Source organism: Varanus komodoensis, unplaced genomic scaffold (genome assembly GCF_004798865.1).
Source record: "Varanus komodoensis strain SLA01 unplaced genomic scaffold, ASM479886v1 scaffold29_1, whole genome shotgun sequence".
NCBI lineage: Eukaryota > Metazoa > Chordata > Lepidosauria > Squamata > Varanidae > Varanus > Varanus komodoensis.
Window position 1 is genome coordinate 5500853 of NW_025335759.1, and position 24191 is coordinate 5525043.

The 24191-nt window shown below is 52.1% G+C and overlaps 1 protein-coding gene across 2 annotated transcripts in view; it reads right to left on the bottom strand.

Annotated features, from left to right (window-relative positions):
• FGR (FGR proto-oncogene, Src family tyrosine kinase) overlaps positions 1-24191 on the bottom strand; it is a 55640-nt gene that overhangs the window by 5694 nt on the left and 25755 nt on the right. The window contains exons 2-9 of one of the 2 annotated variants that reach the window (XM_044434940.1): positions 15598-15658; positions 10687-10952; positions 9886-9988; positions 8013-8111; positions 7523-7626; positions 5492-5641; positions 1782-1937; positions 876-1055 (exon numbers count right to left, since the gene is read on the bottom strand). In XM_044434940.1, the coding sequence (XP_044290875.1) occupies positions 876-1055; positions 1782-1937; positions 5492-5641; positions 7523-7626; positions 8013-8111; positions 9886-9988; positions 10687-10939 (1045 nt within the window). In that variant the 5' untranslated portion in view covers positions 10940-10952; positions 15598-15658. Of the gene's footprint in view, positions 1-875; positions 1056-1781; positions 1938-2778; positions 2944-5491; positions 5642-7522; positions 7627-8012; positions 8112-9885; positions 9989-10686; positions 10953-15597; positions 15659-24191 lie in introns of both variants that reach the window. The other variant, XM_044434939.1, reaches the window with a different exon arrangement.

A 24191-nucleotide genomic window follows, 5' to 3' on the forward strand; every position in this document is an offset into this window, starting at 1 on the left:
AACTGGGCAAGTCCATCACTGTATGTATGTTTGTATATTTTTCTATACTGTCTCAGTCCCATGGACTCTGGGCAGTTTACAAGAAATTGAAATCAACAATAATTCAAATTTAGACTAAAGCAAAACCAAAACTAATCTGGAAAGGCCTGACAGAAGAGATATGTTCTTGAAAGTAGCAACCTGGAATTTCAGATTAGACTAGACTATAAATTACATATACTCTGTTAGACTATTTGACCAGAAAGCCTCCTTGGAGGCAGAAAGGGATATAGGCCAGCTTTTGTTGAAGCAATTTTGTTGAAGCAAGTGGCTTATTTGAGCCTTTTGTGATGTGGCTACCTGCAACCTACATCTGGGATCTCTCACTGGGGCACAGGGTTAAATAGAAGAACTGTCCTGGATCAGACCGAAGACCTGGACCAAGGACCAAAGCTAGTCCAGCATTCTGTTCACCGAGTGGCCAACCCAGTGGCCCAAAGGAACCCCACAGGTAGCACCTGAGTGCAAAAGCACCAGGTCGTCCATCAAGTCATGCACACTGATGAAGATGTACTGGAGACACTACTGATCGCCTTCTGCTCCATGAATTGGTCCATCTCCACCTAAAGCCATCCAAACTGGCTTCAGAAGGGTGTGTTTCGCATCTGCTTCTGCACGAAGCCCTTCCTTGCACCTGTCCTGCATCTCCCACCCTCCAGCTGCATGACACCGCCCTGGGCTGTAGGACTATGGGGAAGGGGCCTTTCGTTCCAGCTTCTACCACCCAACCCCAGCACTTCCTTGACCACCCTTCCAGCCTGCTAGCCAGCCACCCGCCCTCCCCGAGGTGGTGCTGCCCTGCCGGAGCCACGAGTCGGACGCGAGCGCAGCCGCACCTTGACTCATGAACTCTGTGACGATGTAGATGGGCTCCTCCGACACCACTGCGTACAGCTGCACCAGCTTGTCGTGCCGCAGGCGCTTCATGATCTGGGCCTCCTCCAGGAAGGCTTCAGGGGACATGGTGCCGGGCTTCAGCGTCTTCACCGCCACTTTAGTGGTGCCGTTCCAAGTGCCTGGAGCAAGGACAGCGTCGCCATGAGGAGGGGCAGCAGAAGAAAGCCCGCAGCACTGCCCAGCGCCCGCCCCCACCTGCCGCCCCCAGTGGAAATGGAGATGATGGGAAAAGCCATGGCTGGCTTAGGGCGGTGCTGCCTCAAGCCGAAATGAAATGATTGGGACAGGAGTGCCTCCCGGGCGAAGAGCCCCGTGCGGATCGGTGCCTTCCACGCCATGGTCTGAAGAGCCCGCGGGCAAGAGTGCCCCCTTGGTGACCAGTTGCTACTGCTCCTCAGCCCCCTGCTCATCCGTGCAGCCGCTGGCTCGCTTGGCAAGCAGAGAGGCGGGGAGCAGGGTGTCGGTGGTGCCCTTGGCTCCTTCTTGTCCCCCTGCCGTCCAAGCCAGAGGAGAGGCCAGAGCGGCAGATCACAATGGTGAAGCAAGCCCAGAGGATTCTTTCTGGGGGGCCCCTGTGTGGGCATGGGCCCTTGGCAGGTGCCCAACCATGCCCCTCCTAAAGCTGGGTCAGGACCAGCAAGGGCTTTCAATTACAATAGGCTGGCCTATATGCACCGCCCCTTTTGCCCTTGGCCCCTAGAGCTCCCCCGAAATTGAGTTCCTCCCACCACCTGGCAGAGGTCCCATGCTCCTGCCCTGTGGGATTTGCCAGATCCTTCTCTTTGAACCCCCCCCCCCCCCCCGGTCTGGGCCCAGTAACAGGATGGAGCATCCTCCTGCCTTACCCATCCATACATCTCCGAAACATCCCATGCCCAGCTTCATGTCAAAGTGGATAGACTCGCGCATGATTTCCCACGCGTCCTTGGCCAGTCCCATAGTCTGGGGCTTCAGATTGGGGCAGACCTTGGTTAGTAGGTGGCAGAGCCCGTCATTGTACCCTGTAAGGAGTGGAATGGGGGAAGTGGGATGAGATGAACGAGGGAGAGAGAATGAGATGGCAGATGGAGTGATGGAGATGGCATGCACTGCGGGGGGCGGCTGGAGCCGGGAGGAGGGCCAGGAGGAGCACAGCACAAGCCCACGTTATCTTGTCACAATCTCTGACCACCAGGTGGTGCCCACGGCGTGCAGCGAGAGCAGCAGTCCGTGCCCTGATTTCTCAAACGCCTGGCTCTCAGGGAAGGCATCCGTTTAAAAGCTAAGCCTTGAGACTGTTATCCAGGCCAGGGTAAACTCCAGGGTAAGAGCTCTGAAATTAACCAGACCTGCCTTGGAACCACCACCCGGGAACTACAGCTTGTCCAGAGCAAAGGTGCTGGATTGGTGGCCTGAAATAGCACCCCATGCCAGTGCAATGTTCGGTACCCAGGACCGGCCAATGCTGTGTGGCAGCCACGGGCAGGACGTAGGTCTGGATCCACTGGTACACTGGCCGGGAATCTGCAGTAGGCGGGTGATTCCCACTGGTTGATCTTCAGGTGATCTGCAGGGACTGAGGATTCTCATGGTTCTCTGACTGCAGTAAGGCGCTGACCCTCCTCTGCCCTAAATTCCTTTGCTGAGATGAAGAAGGCTTAAGGAGTGGATTAAAAGCAAATGCACCCATGTGCATGGAAAGACTGTGGGCCATCCTGGTCCTCATAACTCACTAACTCTGGCACTGGTACTGGTTCTACTCTTCACGCACCCCCCCCCACAGCTGGCTCTAGGCTTGCTGTGCTCTTCCTCTTCCTCCTCCCGTTTCCGCTCAGCCTTCCAATTTCTTCACACCAGGCCTACCCATCCACACTTCCCCAAACTGCCCATTGCCCAGTTTCTTGATGAGCTGCAGCGATTCTCGCGGGATCTCCCAAACGTCTTTGGTTTTGACGGACAGGTCTGCCAGCTTGGGCATCCCCTTGTGGCACGGCACGGCCAGGCGGCAGCACAGCCCTGCAGCTCTCTCTTGCCGAAGGAAACGCGAGCGGGGAAGAGAGGCATCGGGAGAAAGAGAAAGATCGATGAGAAAGCAGGTCCAGACGCTGGAGGTCTTGGGGGCGGGGGGGGAGATGCGGTTCAACACCGCCAGGGGGTGGCACACGGGAGCCTCGTTTCTTCAAAGGGGCCCTTCTGCCCTGAGGGTGCTTTGGCCTGGCAGTTGCCTTATGAGACGCCTGCTTTCTTGGCATCAGGGGAGGCTGCAGGGGATAGTGGTTATAGCAAGACGCTATCATCATCACATAATGGAGAATTGGCAAAATCATTGCAGTTGTTAGATCTCTCCAAAAGGTTCCTATAGATATAGAAGGTCAGTAGGGTAAATTTCTTTGCCACACAGAAAAGACCAGAGCAGTCCCTGCAACAGGTACCCTCCCATCCACAGTGGCTGCTGCAGCCAATGGCCAGGAGCATTATGGGCCTGCTGGACCTTGGCACCTTCCCTCCTAGATCTGGAGGTCTTGTCTCCTAAGCTGAACCGGCATCAATCCGGGCAGAAGGTAGCATTAGAAATGCGCGGTGCGACGTCCTTTGCTGCTGCCCAAATGCCTGTTTTTCTACCCCACAGAAACTCTGTGGAGCCTCCAAAATATCATTGCTTTGGGGAATGGTGAGCATAAACGAGATGCAAATCTGACAGCAGATGCTGCGATCAACAGGATAAACATCCAGCTGCAGACTGCGCCTCCGTTTCCTAGGGGATGCACATCCTGATGCTTAACCGCTTTTGCTAGTTTGCATGTGACTTTGTGCATCCAGCTGCCCCTGCCTTATTTTCTCTTTCTTCTCCCAGTGGAAAGTAAACAGGAGAGAAACAGGCGAAAAGGGGGTTCACAAGACTGCAGCCCGTCCCTCATTTCCAGCAAGCTGGATATTGGCCTGTGCTCCGGGGGCAAGAGACAGGCGGGCCTTTCAAATGCCCAGGAGTCTAGCACATCCTGCAGCAACATGGTCACCTACAGATGAGTTTCACTACAATGCCTATCTGTCCCAGCCAGCATGAGGTGTTGCTGGGTTGGGGAAAGCGAGCTTAGAGATATGCATTTCTAGTGGGGAGAAAGTGTGGGGATGTGGGTGGAAGTGCTGGTAAGGATGAGGAGGACAGGTTCTAATCCCAGCAGGCCGTGGGTCACTTAGTCCCTCAGCCTGGCCAACTTCACATGGTTGTTGTTAGCATAAAGGGAGGGAGGAACTACCAGGTGTGCTGCCCCGGGTGCCTTACAGTGGGGCTTGGGAATATGTGGCCCTCCAAATGCTGCACTCCAGCTCCCAGAAGCCCTCGCTGGCATGGCCAGGGATGCTGGGAGCTGTGTTCCAAAAGACACCTAGATAGGAACTTATTCCCCACCCTTTCTTTGAGGAAGGGTAAGATATAAATAAATAGCAAATGTTGTTCTGGACTGTTAACTTCACCCAGACAAGGGCAATCCGTGCGATCGATTCTCCTAGGAAAAAAACGGATGGTGAGGCCATCTTGCCCTGGGCTTACAAAATCTTCTGAGTAACTGCTTGGCTGTGCAACTTTAAGAGAGATCAGCTTATCGGATGGGGCCGGGGGTACATGTTTCCATAGCCACTCCCAAGGTCAGCCTGCCAGCAGAAGCAACCCAAGTTCACTCAGGTGAAGGAATATTTGCAGAGGCTCTTCCTTGTTTGCGCCAAGGTTTCTAGGCCTGGTTTGCGCAGAACAATTGCCTGGGTCTTTTCTGAGCGATGGAAAAGCAGAAACAGCAGCTGCCCAGCTCCCCCCACTGGCCAGCGGGACATACATCCAGCTCCCTGCCTGCTCGGGGCGGGCTGATCTGCTCTGCACCTTGCAGCCCGGCAGCGGAGCGTTTGCCAGGCTTCGAGGAGCATCCAGGCATTCTATGTGCAAGGCAGCAATGCCTGTAAAGGCGCTCTAGACGAGCCAATGCCAGGGGTACCTCCGGCTCTGTCCGAGACAAGGATGTCCCGGGAACGGTCACAGAAGGGGCTTTTCCTGCCTGGGCAGTGGGATTAAGGCAATGCTTCCAGAGGAGAGAGGAACCTGTCCCACATGCCCGGCCTCGCTCAGTTTGGCTGGCCGCAGGGGCATCGAACCTCCAGATCTGCCAACCTCACCTCCAGCACTGGCCTCGCAGGATTCTCCAGATGGCAACACCCATTCCCCCCAATGGCTGTGTGCCAGGCAGCCTCCTCTCTTTATTTATCTGTTCAATTTCCATATTATATTAAGGGAAATCCCTAAGCAGTCTGTGTATAAATATTAAAATCACAATTAAAATCCTATTTTAAAAGCAATGCATCAACAACGACGACAATGCTGCGATGCTTGCCGTTTTGAGGTGAGGGCTGAACGGCTGGCAGGGAATCCTTTCCAGGCAGGCTCAACCTCCAGCACTTGTTCAATCAAATGAACTGCTGCAGCCACTCAGAGGACTTGATGGAGGAACATCTGGAATCCAAGCACCTCCCTGTTTACTGCTAATCCCTTCCTGGTCTCCTGCTGCTCCAGACTCACACAACGCCTTACCTATGTAATGCTGGACCAGCTGCTGCACGGTGTCGAACTGAGCCCGTGTGGTGATGTAGTAGCCACCGCTGTCTAATTTCCGGATCTTATAATGCTTGACGTGGTCGCCCTTCACCTCGTCCCAGTCGCGGATGGACAGCGAGTAGGCACCTGGCAGAAGGACGGCAGAAGGACAGGGGGTCAGGTCAAAGGGAGGGTCCAATGAATACCCACCCTCCACACACCTGAAGGCGGCATGTCCCGGGAAGCAGAAGAAAAGGATGGAGGAGTAAAGCTATTGCGAGCCAGCAGGTGGTGCTGTGCACCCAGAGTCCTGTCAAAGCTATGAGCTATTTCTCTCGGCTGGAGAAGGAGGGTGTGGTGTGATCCCAGAGCCTTATTCGGAAATTCTGTTTGGTGGGTGGGTGTCCACCCAGAAACATTCTCCTCCAGTTGTGTTTTCCTGCTGCCACTTCTGCCTGCCTGCCTGCCTGCCTTTCTTTCTTTCTTTCTCTTGCAGAGAAAGTGCCATCCAGGGAGAGAAGACGAAATAGCTGCACTGGAACGGTTCCTGCTGGGATCCCCTTCACTGGGAAGCACTCAAGTCATGTCCTTGGATTTGCTTTGGTTTACTTGCCTTTTCGTTCTCCCATCCAGTGCATCAAAAATTGGATTTCTCTTAGTTATAAGCCAGGTACCTTTATGGGCAATACTCATGAAGGTGCCTATGGAAAGTGGCGTGGGGCTGATGGGCTCCTGAGGTCATGCGCCTCCCCGGCCCCATTGGCACACCAAGGTCCAGGAGTTGGTCGCGGTTGCCAGAAGAGAGGGAATGTGCGTAGGAAACATTGCTGCACAGGAATCTCTCCGGGGCAGCACAGAATGCCACAAAATAAGGGAAAACCATTGCTTCCGCTGGCACTGAAAACTTACAGGGAGGAAAAATCCCTCGTTTGGCGATTAGTAACACGTTATCTCCTCAATTCTTTCCTGGGACTTTTTTTTTAAACATAACTTTTGCACTTTGCTTTTTACTGCAAATTGAAAATTATGGCTTTCTAAGTGTGATTTTAGGAGACCCATGTTTTACCCCCCCCCCCCCAATATGGCTATGTTAACAATTAAACACAGCCATGAGGGATTAAGAAATGAGATCAGAAATCAAGGACGACACTTGGTTCAAGTTGTCCGTAAAAGCATATGGTACAGTCCTCTCCTGTAGGGTCTATACCATCTCTGAGAGCACTTGGGAGGAATTCCTTCTTTAAGAACAATAGTCACAGCAAAACTGTCCCACTGGTGGAAAGTAAAGTGAGCCTTCTACATTAATTAATTGATTCATTCATTCATTTAGACCATTTCTATGCCGTTCCATTTGCAAAAGCCTCAGAGCAGCTTATAGGCCTTTTTGTGTGCAGGCAGAGTCTGACAAGGGTGTTGCTTTCCAGAGAAGTGATGTTCCCATGCGCATGCTTAAGTGGTAAGAAAAGTGCACTATTTGCCCTGGCGAATACTGGAATCCAGCTCAGCCCCGCTAAGAATGCAACCCTGTGCATGTTTAGACAGAAAAGGTGTCCAGCTCCCAGCACGCTCCAGCCAGCTGTGCAATTCTCAGATCTTTATTGCACAGTAAGCCCCACTGGACACAGCATGCCTTCCCTTTGTGTAAACACACGCAAGACCGCACTGCTCACTGCCAATTCCCTTCTGCAGCTTCTCTCTTTCATTCCTCCAACACAGCCACAAAGAAAACGCCGAGAATGTTTTTGCTTCCACACCATCTCTTGCCACAACAGTGGACCTGGAGGAAGAGCTTGACCAGCCTTCCCCAACCTGGTGCTCTCCAGATCTGTTGGACTACACCTCCCACACCATGCTGGCTGGCATGATGGGAGTTGTAGTCCAACTGCCTAGAAAGCCACTGGAAAGAGGAAAGCTGTGCTATATATTTCAATTAGGCATTTCCCTCTTGTGTGCTGGATAGATGTTGGAGATGCCTTGGTCAGTTCCTTCCCTAGTGGTTAGAGATGAAGGGTACTGGCATAGAAGTACCTTTGGTGGTCTCACTCTCACGGATGAGGAAGGTGCCCCGGGGATTGCCATGGCAAAGCAGCTGCCTCTCAGCATCCTTACGGCCAATTTTCCCAAAGTACCACCTGGGAAAGGAGATGTAGAAGTAATATTCTAGAGAGAAGAGAGAGAAAGGAGAGAGAGAGAGAAAGAGAAGATCCTCACCCAAGCCCATCCCATTGGAAAGTGGAGCCACTGACTAGCTCTGGGCAACCCAACTCAGGCTCAGGATTGGGGCCACTGCTGAAACGTGGGTACTGTCTGGCTGAATCCATGGCCTGTTAACCACAAACAACCCATGAAGAGAGCACACAGTTTCTTGCCAGATTGTCAACTGTGGGTTGTTCACCATGGTTTGTCATCACGGCTGAGTTCAGAGAACACAAAAACCCACCTTAGAACAACAATCCCGAGTCTGAAGACAAGCCATGGTTCAAAGGCCTGCTCTCTCCAGTTTTGCTGCCATACTTACTCCTCTGCCTGAATGGAGTCCACAGGAGCCACGTAATTGCTGGGGATGTAGCCTGTTGCACCCGTGTTCAGAGACCGTGCCTCCCACCAGTCACCCTCCCTGAAGAAAAAGGAGAGGAATTTGGTGAGCCTGCTAGGAGGTCCGCCAGCAGAGGGAACGTAACTGGATGGTGCTTCACAGCAAAAGGCCCCGAGTTTGTTCCCCAACACCTGCAGTGCAAAAGACTGGCTGGCAACGTCTGGGAAAGATCCCAGGTGGGAAGCTTGGGAGAGCCCTGGCCAGTAAGAGGAGCCTATACTGGGTTCAGTGACCCAAAGCACTGGTGCACTGGAGTCTGAGCTCAGCGGGCAGAAGCACTGGGACCTTTTCGTCGGCAGGGTGCTGACGTCATTGGCCACTTGCTCAGAATCTCCTGGTTCCCCCAGAGCTTAGCTGCAGTCCACACAGGCATTGAGGAGGAAGTTAATTTTTCAGTCGCAATATTTTGTTTCTTGTTGCAATGCAAGGTATTTTGGGGTGGCTGGGCCCTGCGTGAGCAACTGAGGTCTACTGGCTTTGCCAAAGACCCGCTCCTTGTGAGTGGGAGGCAGCTTCCCATCTCCAGCAAGGAGAGGAGCCCAATTTTGGGATGTTGCTTTTCTACTGCCTGCCAAATCAGGGATGGCTACAACTAAAGCCAGAAGGCTACTACTCAAAGGAATATTCCCTGTTCAAACGTGAGGGTGAAAGGGGATTTTTGATTTGAGGGTCAGAGGGATTAGTTTGATATCATGGGGGTTCAGGGAAAGGCTGTGTGTGATTTGCGTGTGTGTGTGAGCACACGCTGAGGCGACTGCAAAGCAGTGCAGTGGAGTGCCTACACTGGGGCAGGTAGTGGGGACGTGTCTCCTAAACGGGGCAGAGCACTGAGGCAAATGCATCCTTCTCCACCACACGGTCATTGCTTGGTCCTGGAGATAACAGGGCTGATCTCCTAGTGGGACTTCCTCACTCGATGCAACTGCCAGCATTGCAGCAACAAAAGTCCCCACCCCACAAGGGTGTCTTCTGGGGAGGAGTGAGATCAGGGCTTGTGTTGCTGTTTCTGAAATTGATCTTAGTCTGTTGTTATCCCAGCTGTGCAGCTGCTGCAGAGACGCATCACGGAGGTCTGGCTGGCCATGACACTCCAGTTGGGGGTTTCTATCCCGTCTTTCTTCTCCCACCCCTCCAACCAATGGGGCTGGAGGCAGCATGCATGGCATTTCCACGTGGCCTCCTATCCATGCCCTGACCAACCCCAGGCCTGCCTTGCTTCAGCAAGGCTCCGGTCCCGCATGCAGCGCTGGTTCCAAGTGCTGGAGAACCCTTGGCAAAGACCCACTCAATGCCCCCCCCCCCCAGTGACCAGGTTGGCACGATCATGGAGCCCTCAAAGCTTATTTTTCTGCTCTGCACCTGCTGCCAAATCACCCTAATTAACCTCACTGGAACTGATTAGAAAGCATCCGGTGACCCTAGATGATGTGCGGGTGCTGGGGTGCTTTGCAAGCGGCCTGCACCCGACAGCCTCAGATGACACCAACAGCAGCACCCACTGAGCTTAATTAGAGTAACTTGCTAGTGCAGGGTGGGAAATGAGCTACCGGGGCTTATTTTCCCTCCCTGGCCCCGATCCCCACGTCTGCCCTGGCACTGCCATGATCCTCCTCCTCTTTCCCAGCAGTGCCCCCAGGTGCTTGACTGCCAGGCAGCGAGTCAGAACACAAGTCAGCCTGGGCCACGTGGGAGGCAGGGGACCGGCCACAGTGAAGAGGAGGAGCCAGCCTTCGAGGACCGCTGGGGGTGCAGGCCCCCCGCCCACGTGCCCCTGGGGCCACCGCCCAATGCTCACGTGTTGTTGATGATGTGGAATTTCTCTCCCTTCACAAATGTTAGGTCATCCTCCGTTCGGGCTTCATAATCGTACAAGGCCACGAAAAGCGTCACTCCTCCTCCTGCAGGGCCATCGGTAAAGGAGGCAGTGAGAAGCCGGCAGAGGCAACACCGGAGCCCCCGCTGACCCTGGGGGCAGCTGCCATCACCGCAGCCTGGACGGCTATGCAGCCCTCCGGACAGGCCATCCCCACTCAGCTGGACCAAGAAAGGACAGCCAGCCTCTCCAGCTCGGTGGTCTGAAGAGGCGACAGACCTCAGCACGGGTGGTGAACCTCTTTCACCCCAGGAGAGAACTTCTATTTTGGAGCAGCTCTCAGGAGGGGAACAGTCAAAGTGTGGACTAAAAAATGGCGGCCTATTGTAGATTTAGGGTGGGCGTTTCAACCTTAGCAGAGCCTTTCCCCCTACAGAAGGGGAAGGGAGCTGCACAAAAGCTGGGAGACTCCAAATGCTGGGGGGTGGATGGGGCAGAGGGGAAGGAGTATGGTCAGAAAGGGGAAGGGGAAACTACGGGAACTAAGTGGTCAGGGCTGGAACTCTAGGAAGGCCAGATGTGGCCCGGAGCCCAAGGTGTCCCACCCCCAGGACTACGACATCCCATCATTCTCAGGCAAGGTGGCCAGTTGTGGCCCAACATACAAATGCCAAGCCAAAACACCAGCAGAATGGGAAAGCACAGGGGAAGGATGCGGCAGAGACCCTTCCCCATCTCCAGGCCCTCCTCTCGCTCAGTGGCAGCGTCTCTGCGGACACTGACCTGCAATCCCGACTCCATGGACGTGCAGGGAAGAGCTGGGGTACAGGTTGGTGCCCCCCATGAAGGCAGGAGTAGAAGGCCCCGGCGTGCCCTGGAAGTTGTTGTAGTCCGGGATGCGGGTGAAGCTGTTGTGCAGGTTCTGCTGGGTGGGGTCAGGGTCATAGCAGGAGGTCGGGGGTGGGTTACCTGCCCCCTCCCCACCATTGCTCTGGCTCTTGTTCGCTTTCTTCTTCTTGCATTGCACACAACCCATTGCTGGGCAGCAGCTGCAGAGGAGAGGGAGGGAGTGGGGAGCAGGAGGGTGAGGAGGGGCTGTGGAGGCGGCACCATTTCATGGTGGACCGCTGAGGACATCTTCCTTCCTGAGCCCCAGTTGCTCCTCGTTCTATTCTAGATCATCCTGCCTTGTGCTGTTATATTTCAGCCCTGCAGCTGGGGCAGCACCTTTCACCACCCTTGAGGCAGCCCTTCCCAACCAGATGTCCTCCAGATGTGTGGAACTGCGTCACATCAGGGCAGCTGGCTGGGGTGATGGGAATTCTCATCCATGACAACTGGAAGGCACTCGGGGAATCCTGGCTGGGGCACAGCCTGGGCCGCCTGAGGCACACAGCTCAGTCCTGCAGCAGTGGGAACAGCCAGGGAGCTGCCACCTTGGCCACTTCTGCGTCTGCCTCCTGAGGCCTCCACTTCACTCTATTGAACAGTAGGGCTAGTCTTGGTTGCAGCTGTGACCAGCAAAGAGATGGAGATAACAGAACAGAGAACTGGATGCACAGACGGTCCGGAGACCTGCGCCTTGATGTTCTCAAGACGCAAAGAACAGTGCTATGGCCCTCAGAAGACGTCCAGGAGAGGTCCCTCAGGAGAGGTCCAACGTCAGAGGAGATCTGGCTGAGGATCTCACCACCTCACCCAACCTTCTTGGAAAGTCCCATCATGTGCCCCTTTACTTGGCTGGGAAGGGAGGAAATGGGTGTGTTGGGGCGGCCCCATGGACACGGAGGAAAGCGCACAGGACTGCGGGACCCAAACGCCTCTCCGCACAGCTCTCTCGGTAGTGACACCATGGCAGAAGGGCTCGGCAGGCCACCTCACAAGAATTGCTTCCAAGGAGGATGGAGAGGCAAAAATAAAACAGAACAAAACACCTCTATCACTCCTTCAGCCCTGTCTGAAAGAGCCCGGCCTGGCCTAGAACAGATGGAGGGCCCCAATCCCTGACGTTTCCAGTTTCAGGGGCCTCCATCCTTTGGCTGTCTATCCCATAGGGTTGCTCCGTAAGGGCACAAACCTAAGCACATTTAAACAGGCAAAAGAACTACAATTCCCAGAATGTCCTAGTCACCCACACCCATCATTTCTCATTTCTGTCTAAACACACACTGGATTGTACTTTAAACCCCAATAACAGAAGAAGTGCATTTAAAAGCCCACTTCTTGCTTTTCGTACATAATAACTGAAGGAGGTCTGTGCTATTGAAGGATAATCGCCACATGTCATATCAAACCCGGGGGTGGGGGAGTCACTCCCTGCACACGTGCACACTCACACACCTTATTTTAAACGGTGCCCCTGCGTGTTCACAGTTTTCTGAAGCCAAGACGGTAAAGGGCTGCACTTCTCTGTTGCCCAGTATGGAGGGCAGGAATTTCAACACTGACACTGGGAATAGGATGTGTGACAGAGTGCAGGGGAGAGACAGCGTGATGCAGACTGAATCTTGAGGAAGGGGAAGGCAACAGAGCACTGGCTGCCTTTGTTCTTCTCAAGGACAGTTGGATGTTGGGTTTTTTCTTCTTCTGCCACATGCCGGTTGCACAGCAACATGTTTGGAGCGCCAGCCAAAGGAAGGCATTTGTGCACGGAGGCGAGGCGGGATGCAGAAGGGCAGCGTCAGAAGGGCCGGGGCTGCGATTGCGTGCTGGTTGCCAGCCGTGGCACACATGGGCAGGCTTCTAGTGGGCAGAATCTCCTTTGCTTTTTTATTTTTATTAGACCCCTGAAACCCACCAAACAGAGCCAGGCACGAAAGATAGTCTGAATTAAAGAATTCTGAGTCCAGGTATTGTTTTTGAGGGCTGAACGGACCTCCCAGTTCTTCCACAGAAAATTCTGGGGCTGAGAACCCCATGATTATTTTCATTTCAACAGTATAGTTTGAGGATGGAGAAGGGAATATTGTTCTGTTGCTATTACTGCTCAGCAGATATGAGTTGGGAATCCTTGGTGATCTGCTGCAGATCATCCAGAGTTCTACACATGGTGCCAGCCTACCTTCCACCTGAGCTATAGAACTGGAGTTATTTTGGGGGTCTCTGAAAGTGTTATGAGGGCATCTTGGAAGATGGTTGAAAAAGACACAGACCAGGAATCATGGCAGGGTCACAATCCACCCTTCCAATGGGCCATGGCCCATAAGCAGGTCCGTGATGTTGTGAAGGGAAGGATCCCCCCCTCCCCTGCCACAACACACACCTATTACACTGCTAGCACACCCACTTTGACCACAAGAGTGCCAGCCCCCCATCCTTCTGCTACCATGGAAACCTCCAGGAAATAGAGATGAAACAAATGCAGGGGGAAGCAGGGAAGCTGGCCCTGCATCATACATCTGGTGGAAGATTCAAAGGGTACGTCTCCTCTGCAGACAGAGGAGCTCAAAGATGAACTGGTGTGCAGGATTTCCAGGGCCTTTCCAGGGGCTGTGGAGGCAAACGAGTCGACCACCTGGTGGATCAAGACTTCGGGGGAGCCTGTCAGCTGTGTAAGCATCTCAGGGAAAGGGCGTGTGGGTGTGTGCTGGGGCCTCGCATTTTCAGAGGCGGCGCACAGCTTGCAGGCTAGGCAATATTCCTGGAATCCGAGGGACACCAATTGAGAGCCTTCTGATCTCTCTTGACCATCTGGAGCAGAGGAGCCATAATAAAATAGAGAGGAAGGAAGAGAAATGACATGAAACACAGAACGAAGACGGGAACACAGAGTACCCTTGTCGGTCAGCCCGATTCCTTAATGCGCTAGTGTGGTGCCACTCTAAGACTGAAGACGCAAATGTCTTCGTGTGCTGCAGGGGGGGAATATTTAACTTGCCTGAGACAGCCATTAAATAAATAAATTGTGCCCCCACCCCGCTCTGCTCTGCCTTGCCAATCCCTTCTCCTGTCTTTGGAAAAATGGGCTCTGCCCATCTTCTTGGAAGAAAGAAAGATGAAGGCTCCATCCAAACAAGACCCTTAGGCAGACCCTGGTGCTACATGCGGCGGAGAAAGGAAATTTGTTGGAGGGATGAGTGTACAGTCACGGCACGGATGGGGGGAAACATCTCCTAATCCGGAGTGACAGGGACATCAGGACCACCTGCCACCCACAGCCCTGGGTTAGTGGAGCAGTCGAGAGCGAGTCAGGAGTGATGTGGGGGCAGGGGGGGCCTGTGCCCTCCCTCCAGACAGCCCCCCGACAATCTAGGCTGCGTCTGAGGATGCTGCAAACTGGCAACTGGGGCACACATCCACCGATCGTCCTCGGGGATCTCGGCAGCCCGCAGGGGCCTCTGCACACGGCGGCAGCCATTCCGCGGTTTGGACAGACACGAAGCTACGGCACGGCCAAGTCTCCCGTGGACACGCTCTTGCTACATTTGCTCTGACGGGCTTGAGATGCAGAAGTGGTGCCTCGATGCAGAATGGGGAGAGAGGAGGAAATGGGTGAAAATAAAACAGTGGACGGGACGTCATAGATCGTCCTAGCAATTGTGCCAAAGGGGTGGGCTGTCAGTGAAAGGCAAGGAAGTCCCTGCACATTCAGATTTATTTTCTGGGAGATGGAGGGAGACACCGATGGGGGCATTGTTAATGGAGCTTGGTGGATGAAGTCGGGCTGAACACAGAGCATTCCTGCTCTGTCCCAGATGATGGGAAAGAGCCATGTCCAAAACCATGGACCGCAACCGTAGCTGCCCAAAGACATAGAAACTGCGCGAGTCAGAAGGGGTCTCCCGGGCCATCTAGCCTGACCTCTGGCTCTAGCCAACTCCACTCATGACATGCCCACCATGTGCATGTCCAGCCTATCTTTGAACGCCCTCACCAACGTGGTTTCAACCACCTCTTGTGGAAGCCCCTTCCACACCCTCGGGGTCCTGACTGTCAGGCAGTACTTCCTGGCATCCAAATTGAACCTTGGCTCCCTGCGCTTGGCTCTGTTGAGCACATCCTGCCCTCCTCTGCAGGCGAGAACAGGTCTCTACCCACCTCCATGTGACACCCCCTCACATACCTGCATGTCGCCAACAGATCCCCTCTGAGTCTCCTCTTCTCCAGGCTGAAAAGACCCACGTCCCTCGGCCTCGCCTCATACAGCTTTCCCTGCAAACCGGCCACCAGCCTTGTGGCCCTGTGCTGCACTGACCCTACCCTGGCGAAGACTTTGTGTTCCCTGGGGTAGAACGGCTAATCAGTGCCCACCCTCCCCAGCCAGGCCTGTCAAGCTCTTTTGCCACTGAGGCAAAAAATCCCCCAAGCCCCACTTCCTTGGAAAGAAAAATACAGCCTGAATAAAATTGCATCGCGCTGGTTTTGCTGCCCTTTCAGGACACCGCGATCAGCGACCTCACTCCGCCTTGAGGGAAGGCGGCTCCTGAGAGCCACTGCCAGTCAGAGCAGGCCAACCGTGGCTTGGCAGCCTGACCTGGCCAAAGGCAGTTCCCAAAGCCATTTTGTGGCTGCTCCCTCAAGACCCACAGCCCCACGTTTCAGCCGCAAACAGGAATTGCTTCAGGTTGTGCTTTTGCAGTCAGCGCTGCTCCAGCCCAGCTCTTCCCTACCCCGCTCAGAATGGAGAAGAGTCTTTCACGCTCTTCCTCTGACATGCAAGATGCTGTTCTCTCCGCAACCTGCATTGACACTCACCCGGGTTGTAGTTCAGGTCAGTGTACTTGCTCCATGTTTCTTGCTGGATAAGAAGAAGTGCCTAAAAGACAAAAGAAACATGAACAGGAAAAAGGGTCAGTTACTTGAGACGGATGCTCACGCTGTTGCACCGGCTTCAACCCCGCAAGAGCTCGCATCCAAGGGGCTGCAAACGCCAGCAGTCGGACAACACCCGCGAGGCTGGCTAAGTCTGTTCTGCCACACGGACAGCTTCATATCTGAAGGTACCCTCTGCTTGAAGAGAGAGCCAGTCTGAACCTGGTTTAGCAAGAGCTATCAAAAAGAAGCTTGCTTCAGAGCAAGGCTGCTTATCTGGCCACGGTTTTTCCAGCAATTTATTTGGAAAAAAAAAACACCATTTATTTATTTCATAAATTATTTCATATATTTTTATCCTGCCCCTCATCCAGAGCAGATCTCCAGAGCAGCTTATATGCAGTCAATATAAGAAAGCAGTCAGTGCCTACAGGCTTGCAATAAGCAGACAAGGAAAATGGAATGAGGAGGGAAGAGGAAAAGTAACCCTTGCACCGGAGTGGTGGAACGGCCATGCGTCCCCAGTCATCTCCTGTTCTCATTCCCTCCACACAGCCTGCTGCATGTGTCCTGTTTCTATTTAAATGAGAGTCACTGCTCTCATATGCAGAGAGTCATATATAAGATCTGCATATATAATGTAAATTAGAGCTGTGCTATACAGTCTCTGTCTTCATTATTGGCAATGCATCAGTGGTCACCCCGTCTTTCTGAAAACAGACAAGAGTGGGAGACAATTGTGTGTCATGGGGAAAAAAAAAAAAGCAAGGAATTAAGGGTCTCTCTCACCCTGCTTCTTACATCTTGTTTCAGGTTTTCAATATGAATGCAGAACCTGTAGCTACCTCCTCACCTCAAACTTTCAAGTTTTTTTTTTTTTATTTTAATGGTATTTATAGTTCTCTGTTTCTGTTATCAGCTTTTCGACCAATGGTGTCAAAGCCTAATAAACCCCTAATAGGGAGTTAGAAATGCTGGGCAGTGGACAGGGGGCCTTCTTCCCTTCAACCACTGGGTGTTGGGGCACTTCTCCCGTGCCCACCTGCTTACAAAGTGGCCAGCCCGACCCAGAAGCAAAGGAAGGAGCAGCAGCATGGAGCTGACCTTCCTGATTAAGGTTCCTTGACTCACGATTTGCTCAGCAAACTTCTCCATTTTGCAACTGCCGCTGAGCGCTGGCCCTGCACGAACCGCGCTGGGAAATACGAAAAGCAAAAAGCTGTTTCTTTCTGATAGGGCTGAGCAGGGAAGAGTGAGCCGCTTGCAATGGCCCTTGAAGAACATCACTAATTTGGCAATGCTGTGAAGCTACGTACGTAACACTGTGTGGCCCCTCTGTGCTTCTTTTTTGGGCTCCGATTGTGTGGGAATCAAAAGCAGAAACCACACCAGCCAGAGTCTGGTCACCTGGTACAAAAATAACCCCCATGGTTTCATCTACATATGTTTTTCCTTCACTTTCACATCCTAGTTTGAACTATTTTTTGCTAAGGTACATCAGTCTAGAAATTAATGCACAGGAGGCAGGCTTTCCATGCGACGACGATGATGATGACGTCTAGCCCTGCAGTGGCTTTGACTCCAGCATTCCCCTGCAGTCCCTTTGGGTTTCAATGGTGCACAGAGTCCCAGGTGGGGTTCCGAGCTCACCTTGTTAGGTCTGTTGGAGACGAGGAATTCAAAGGGAAGCTACAGCAGATGGGCTGGTGAATGGGAGTCTGAACCAGAGGGAAAACCAGAGGGCTTCCCCCAGCAAGGAGTTCTCCATGCCAAAGCAGTCAACACACTTTAAAGCCTTAATATTTGGAGACAGCAAAGCAGTTCGATCCTTCTGTATCACCAGGCATCCCAAGATGCTGCTGGGATATTACAGTAACAGTGCTGCAGTGGAACAGGGGCTCACAGGGCCAAAGCAGTAGGACTGTTTGATTTGCAGGAATGGTGACACCACCTGCCACCCTCTGCAGGTTTCTGCATTACCTCTGCTTATCTGCAGTCCTAGCTGATGGTTTTTCCCAGCAACATCCCTGTGGCAATACAAATTATTGTGTGGCGGTTTTCTCTTCAAGGGGCCATTCTTCTTTACAGAAGGCCCTTTCCTCTTGAAGAGGAAACCTGCAGGACCAGCACGTAGATACAGAGAAGGACAGCAGCCTTTCCCAGCCTGGTGCCTCAAATGGGTCGGACTGAAGGGCATTGCAGTTGAACCCTTCTGGGCACCAGAGCTGCCTGTATGTTTGGCCTTTCCTTGTGGGTATGGATACATGGACTGCAATTGCCAGCCGTACCAGTCTCCAGCTGGCAGACCTGGAGGTACAGGTGGTCAGTCCCTGCTCTTCAGAAAGCCCTTCCAAGTCCCATAGCAGATAATGGGCATGTGCCAGGTTCTGCAGGGAGAAAACCCCAGATTCAGACATTCTAAAATTTCATAATTTGAGGAAAGTCCTAAATTGGACATATGAATGGACATCCTGTTTCCAGAGTGGTGGGAATTATTTGATTAGGCTGTTACTCTCCTGCGGCTAAACATACATTTTTTCTGGAAACTCGGAAAAGGTAAAGCATGAACTGCAAAGATAAAGCATTTTTTTCTCCATGGTAAAGCATGAACTGGAAATGAGCTGGCCATGGTGAATGTCTGTTAGTGTAGGGGTGAGGAACCTTAGGCCACTGAGGCCAAATCCAGCCCTCTTGGAGACCCAACCTGGCTATCTGGGGTTCCCTAGAAGACCATGCCCCCTTTTCTGGGCTCCACCCCCTTACCCCAACCACCAATCATTTGGTTGCTTCTTGACTTCTGTGTGCAGTTTCCCTGCATTCTCCAGAAGATTGAAATCCCTTTCCTAAGACTTTGGCAGTAAGAGCTTTAAGCTAAAATGCCCTGGCCCATCATTATTATTCTCAGTTGATTTGTGTTTTTACCGCATTTGCTTTGCCCTTATGTTTCTAAACATAAACATAGAACTGTGGTAAAAGAAAGCTGGGAGTCCAACAGATTCACAAGGAAGGAGGGCAAGTCTGAAGAAGGCTTCTCCTTCAGACAGGATGCAACTGGACAACTAGACATGTATAAAATTGCAGTGTTTGTTTAGCATCGTAAGTCTGTCCCATGGGGTTTGAGTTTAGTTCCAGGTAAGCGTGTGGAGGATTGCAAATGGAACTACAGGTAAGTTCTTCTCCCAGCATACTCGAAGCACAATCACACCATGAAACAGCACAGCGGTACATTAGGTTGGCTGACAAAGCTAGGAACATTATGCGGTCCCAACTCTTTGGGACCGCATAAGTACCACATAAATGCCTTCCTCTTTTGTTGTTTCTTGACTGGATTCCCTCCCCACCCCCCATAAAGATAGGATGATGATGCCAGCTGGTCTGGGTGGCTTAAAAATGGGCATAGCCATAAAATTTTGGTGTTGGAAGGGATCTCTGAGGTCATAAATTCCAACCCACTTACTCTTTGCACAAATCTGCAAGAGCAGCATCCCCGTCAGACAGCAGCCTCCCACAGGAGAGACTTATCAGGAACTTGCGGTTCCACTGACAAGAGTTAGCAGGTATCCCCAAGATCACTCACCAAAGCCATAACCAGGTGGAAAGCAGGGACAAGTACCAAAAACAAGTACCAAAAACTAGCGAATGCCCCAGGCAAACAGGGACATTTGGTGTCTCAAGGAGAGCTAACACAGCAGGGGTACTGGGCCCATTCAGCTCGAGGGCCACATTGCAACTGGGAGAAGCTCTTGGGGGCTGCACTCCTTGGTGGCTGGGGCCAAATTCTCCCAAACCCCAGCATCTTTTCACCTAAAGCTCTTTCTGCCAAAAGATAAGCCTCAGCAAAGGCATGTTGGCTTTTTCCAATAGTGAAAGGTAGGGAAAAACCAACGAGGTGTGAGGACCAAAGGAAGTGAGCAGGCCATTTGGAGAGTTCAGGTGGGCCAGACTGGATCCCCTTGAGGTTCTGCACCCGATATATGCCATGGATGAGTGGGCCTATGTTGATGCACTGCAACTCCTATCATCCCTGACCCTCATCCCTGACCCTCATCCCTGACCCTCATCCCTCAGGCAGGGTGGAGCTAATGGCAGCGGCAGTCCCAGACACCTGGAGAGCCACAGATGTTCCCCGCCCTTGCGACGTGCTGTTCAGTCAGATCTTTCCAAGGCACGTGGGGTGATGCTCAAGTCTCGGAACTCCTGCTTGTGTGAACCTGGGGCAAAGCACCACTGGGCTTGTCAGCTTCCTTTGTTCTGAATGACTGACCAGCTTTCACTTCTGCACTCGCCCGTTGCAATTGACTGTGGGCTGCATTTCTCAGAATAAAAGAGGAAGGTGCTTCTTGTAAGCTGAGGCTGCACATCCTCAAGCAGCTGAGATGAGTGGGAGGCCGCTCTCCAGGGGGTGTCAGTGCCAGCTCCCAGCTTTCCTGACCACTGGCCAGACTGCCAGGAGCTTCTGGGGGATGAAGTCAAAACCACCCACAGGACTTCTACTCACCCCGAGTCCACATACAGCACAGCCAGTTCCGGTGCTGAGAAGCTGGGCAAGTGCCCAGCTTCTGCTTCTTAGTCTGATCACCGTGACTGAGCAAAATGTTAGCCTGCATTCCTGCAAACCGGGGATGCATTATTTATCTATTAGATGTATAGCCTTCCTTTTTCCTTACAAAGAACTCAAAGCGGCTTACACCATTCTCCTCCTGCTGCTCTTGATCTTAACCACAACAACAACCCTGTGAGGTAGGTTGGGCTGAGAATCTGTGACTGGCCCAAAGTCACCCAGCTGGTTCCATAGCTGAGTGGGGGGACTAGAACCCGAATCGCCTGAGTCCCAGCCCTGGGGTCTTAACCACCACACCACACTGGCTCTTCATACTTTACATTTACACCGGAGTCCCATTTGGCTGAGAGTGAAGCCCCACTGAATTTAGCAGGACATCCATGCAGATGGTGCTGCATGCCAGGCTCCAGATCCGAGAGAGCTTCATGCAAACTGTCCTTCCTTCCGGACCCTTTCCATCTTCCTCTGGAATTCTTACCACGATCTGCGAGATGCTTGTAAAACACAAATAGGTGTCCCAGCCCTTGTTGCAGCTGCTCACAGCACAGAGAACGAGATGCGCAGTGTCCTTTTCAGCGCAACCCATCTACCTGGGCACGACAAGCAACGTCAAGGCCTTCCTCTGAGCAACAGCTCCAAGGGAAACCAGAGGGCCACAACAAGGACGAGGCCTTCTCTGTGGCGGCCCCCAGCTGCGGAATGATCCCCCACTGATGCCCACCTGGTGCCAACCTTGCCACCCTTTTGGCACCAGGTTAAGACAGTTCTTTTTACCAAAGTATTGATAGATTTTTAAAGGTGATTTAACAGCTTGATGGGATACTTTGGTGTTTTTTAACAGATTGTTCTGTATTAAATAGTTTTGCTGCTAAATTGTTTCGATTTTTTTAAATGTTCTTTATGGAAAAAGTTTCTGGTTGTTTTCTTGTAGCATGGTCCTGTTTAGGGACTGTTGGCTATTGAGCAGCATAGAAGCTAAGTAAATAAATCTTATCTGGAACAGAGAAATCAGGTGGGAGTACCATAAACAGAAGCATCTTCTGCTTCACCTGGTTGGTCTTTCTGCATCCTGTGTGACTGGCACGCCATATGACCACCAAGGGTCACAGATGGGCCATGCGTCCACTCCACACGGAAGCTGCAGCCAAACCTTGTCGATTAACATACGGACTGGTCCAAACTGATCCTGCAAGTGGGTGTGGCGATATCTTTGCTAGCAACTCCCAGGAACGGACTATTTCTCTGCAGCTGCAGATGGAAGGACCCCCCCTTCCTGATGCTGGTGAAAAAGTAGGGCCAACACATAAATCAGATGCTGTTTAACACCAAGTCCCATCAGGCCTTGCAACAGTCAGGAATAGTAGGGGCTGCAGTCCAACCTCTGCGGGGGTCACAGGCTCCACATCTGACATTGAAAAGAAGGGACAACGAGTCCCCATGTAGACAAGTAGTTCATTTTCACACACAGTCTTGCAGGTACCCAATGAAAAGGTACTTTCCATACACACATCCCTGAATCATAAACTTTGGACATTGAAAGATGACTGCAATCCTTCTCTTGCTTACTTTCTCCTTTATTTGTTATATTCATAATAGGGATGGCCAATTGTTTGTCCCCTGCCGGACTCCCCAGTCCTGTGGGATGCACGCAAATTCCACCCAGGTACCCCCCACACAAAAAAAATAAATTAAAAAGGCATATATTGTGACTGGTTTTTGTTGTTTTTCATAATTGTGGCCCTGCCCCTTCTGCTTGTGGTCCCCCTCCCACTGCAGAGCACCCCCCCGAGAGTTGGCCCTTTGCTGAAGGAAATTCTGCACTGAAATTCCTGACCTATGGGCAGGATCAGTCTTAAGCTTCAGCCTTTCTGCAGTACTTAGAAAGTTTAGGGATGTTAAGCCATTGACTTTAACTATTTTATCTCTGATTTTTGTGTTCTAAGTAGATCTTCCCATGTTAGGCAAGAAAATCCTTCCCCTCCATCTGTTCTGAACTGACGGCCAATCCACAGTTCAAGGCAGGAGGAACCTGGAACCTTTTTAAAGATTCCAGGGCTCTGCTCGGGGTGGGGCCACGCATGCCCGTCTTGACCTCCTGGCATCATGGGCCCTGATCCTGAGGCCCAAGAGCCCTGCTGAAGTGCCCCATTTGCGTCAGACAAGGGGCTGCCGCGACACACAGACCCTTCAGGGCTTGCCATGACTAGAAGCAGGATCCCAGGAGGAAACACACAGCAGCCTCTGTTCCTTGGGCCCATGCACCATAAAGGCCTTCTCTGTTCTCCATCACCCTACTCCAGTTTGGGGCAAAGGGTGGTTGGCAGAGGTCCACCGCCACCACAAGCTACACAAAGGGGTCACCCCTGTTATAGAGGTCAATGTCTTTCCCACACAGAGAACTGTTTCTGAAAGTTATATGGGAGCAAGGTCAGCAATTACACTTGGAGAGAGAATGGGTTGATACAGCCTTCCCCAGCCAGCAGGACAATGTCTGGGGAATGATGGGAGTTGTAGTTCAACACATCTGAAGGGCACCAGGTTGAGGAAGCCTGGGTTGGAAGGCAGTAAGACCAAAAGACTCCCCAAAAACCCCTAAAGCCCAGGAATTGTAGGGCTCTTCTGTTTAAACATGCACGGATTGTACTCATAACACCTGAAGATGAGGAAGAGCTTCCATCTCTGACAACCACTGCATGGCAAGAGAGGGAAGGTCCGCTCCCCAACCCCAAACCTGGACTAACACTAAGGTCAGTAACCACCTTAAGTATTCTGTAATATGTGGATTCATTCCAGATTGCCTTGTCAAAAGATACTACATTAAAGAACCAAACTCATACCTCATTGCCTTCTTCTGAAATGTCAATTCAGTTTTTTATTTGAAAAAAATCTTCCTGTAGGTTAATTACAGTGTGTCAAGCTAACCTTCAGCAAAATTGATTCCCTGCTTCTAGCAAGCAGCTCACAACTTGCAAGAGCGTATCCTTGAGAAATGAGGTGGGTGCTTGTCATTTTGGACCGTCTGTGGAAGAAGCCTCCCACCCGATAGATAGATAGATAGATAGATAGATAGATAGATAGATAGATAGATAGATAGATAGAAAGAAAGGCAGGCAGGCAGGCAGGCAGGCAGGCAGGCAGGCAGGCAGGCAGGCAGGCAGCTTAGTGACACTTTACTATCTCCTGGGTGCCACGCATATTTTGCATTGTTTAAATGCTGTAAGCCGCTTTGGAGATAAGTTGATCAAAGCCTGGATATAACTCTTTAAAAGCAAACACACAAAATATCCAAGTGGTTGCAGCTTTGATCTTTCATCTAAAAGGCTACAAAAATATCTTCCAGCACCAAAGAGGTTTCCTACCGAACATGTGGCAAATTAGGCACCTCGTATGGATGAATCTTCACTGCTGTTTCTCATTTGCCCTCTCCCCGGACTCAGGAAGAATTCAGGATTGCTGTGAAAATCACTGGTCTCACCATTGCTCAGGTGTGAAACCGGTATGGAGCAGGTTCAGTGTGGAAAGGCTCAAGACACTGAAGGTCTCGAACAGATTTTGGTCACCACATCAGATCTGGACTACTGTCATGATTCCTACATGGGGCTGCCTTTGAAGACTGTTTGGAAATGACAGCAATTCGGAACGTTGCAGCCAGTCTCTTGACAGGGGCCTCTTATGGGAAGACTGTTGTTCCTACAGTGCAGCAATTTTACCTTCGAGCACAATTCAAAATGCACAGTTACCTGAAGGACCATCCTCTCTTATGGAAGCCCTTCCTGGTGTCCCACAGTGGCCACGGGTTCCCCTTTTCAGAGGACAGTGCTCCATGTGAAGGGCTGCAAGGTCAGTCCCCTTCTGCAGCCATCCTCCTCCTCAGGGGTGGCCAGACTCATACGGTCTGTGTCAGAGGTTTGGCAGCTGCAAGCGGGTGCCCACGGGCGGCGGTGACGAACGACAAAGCAGGTGCCCATGGGCACCC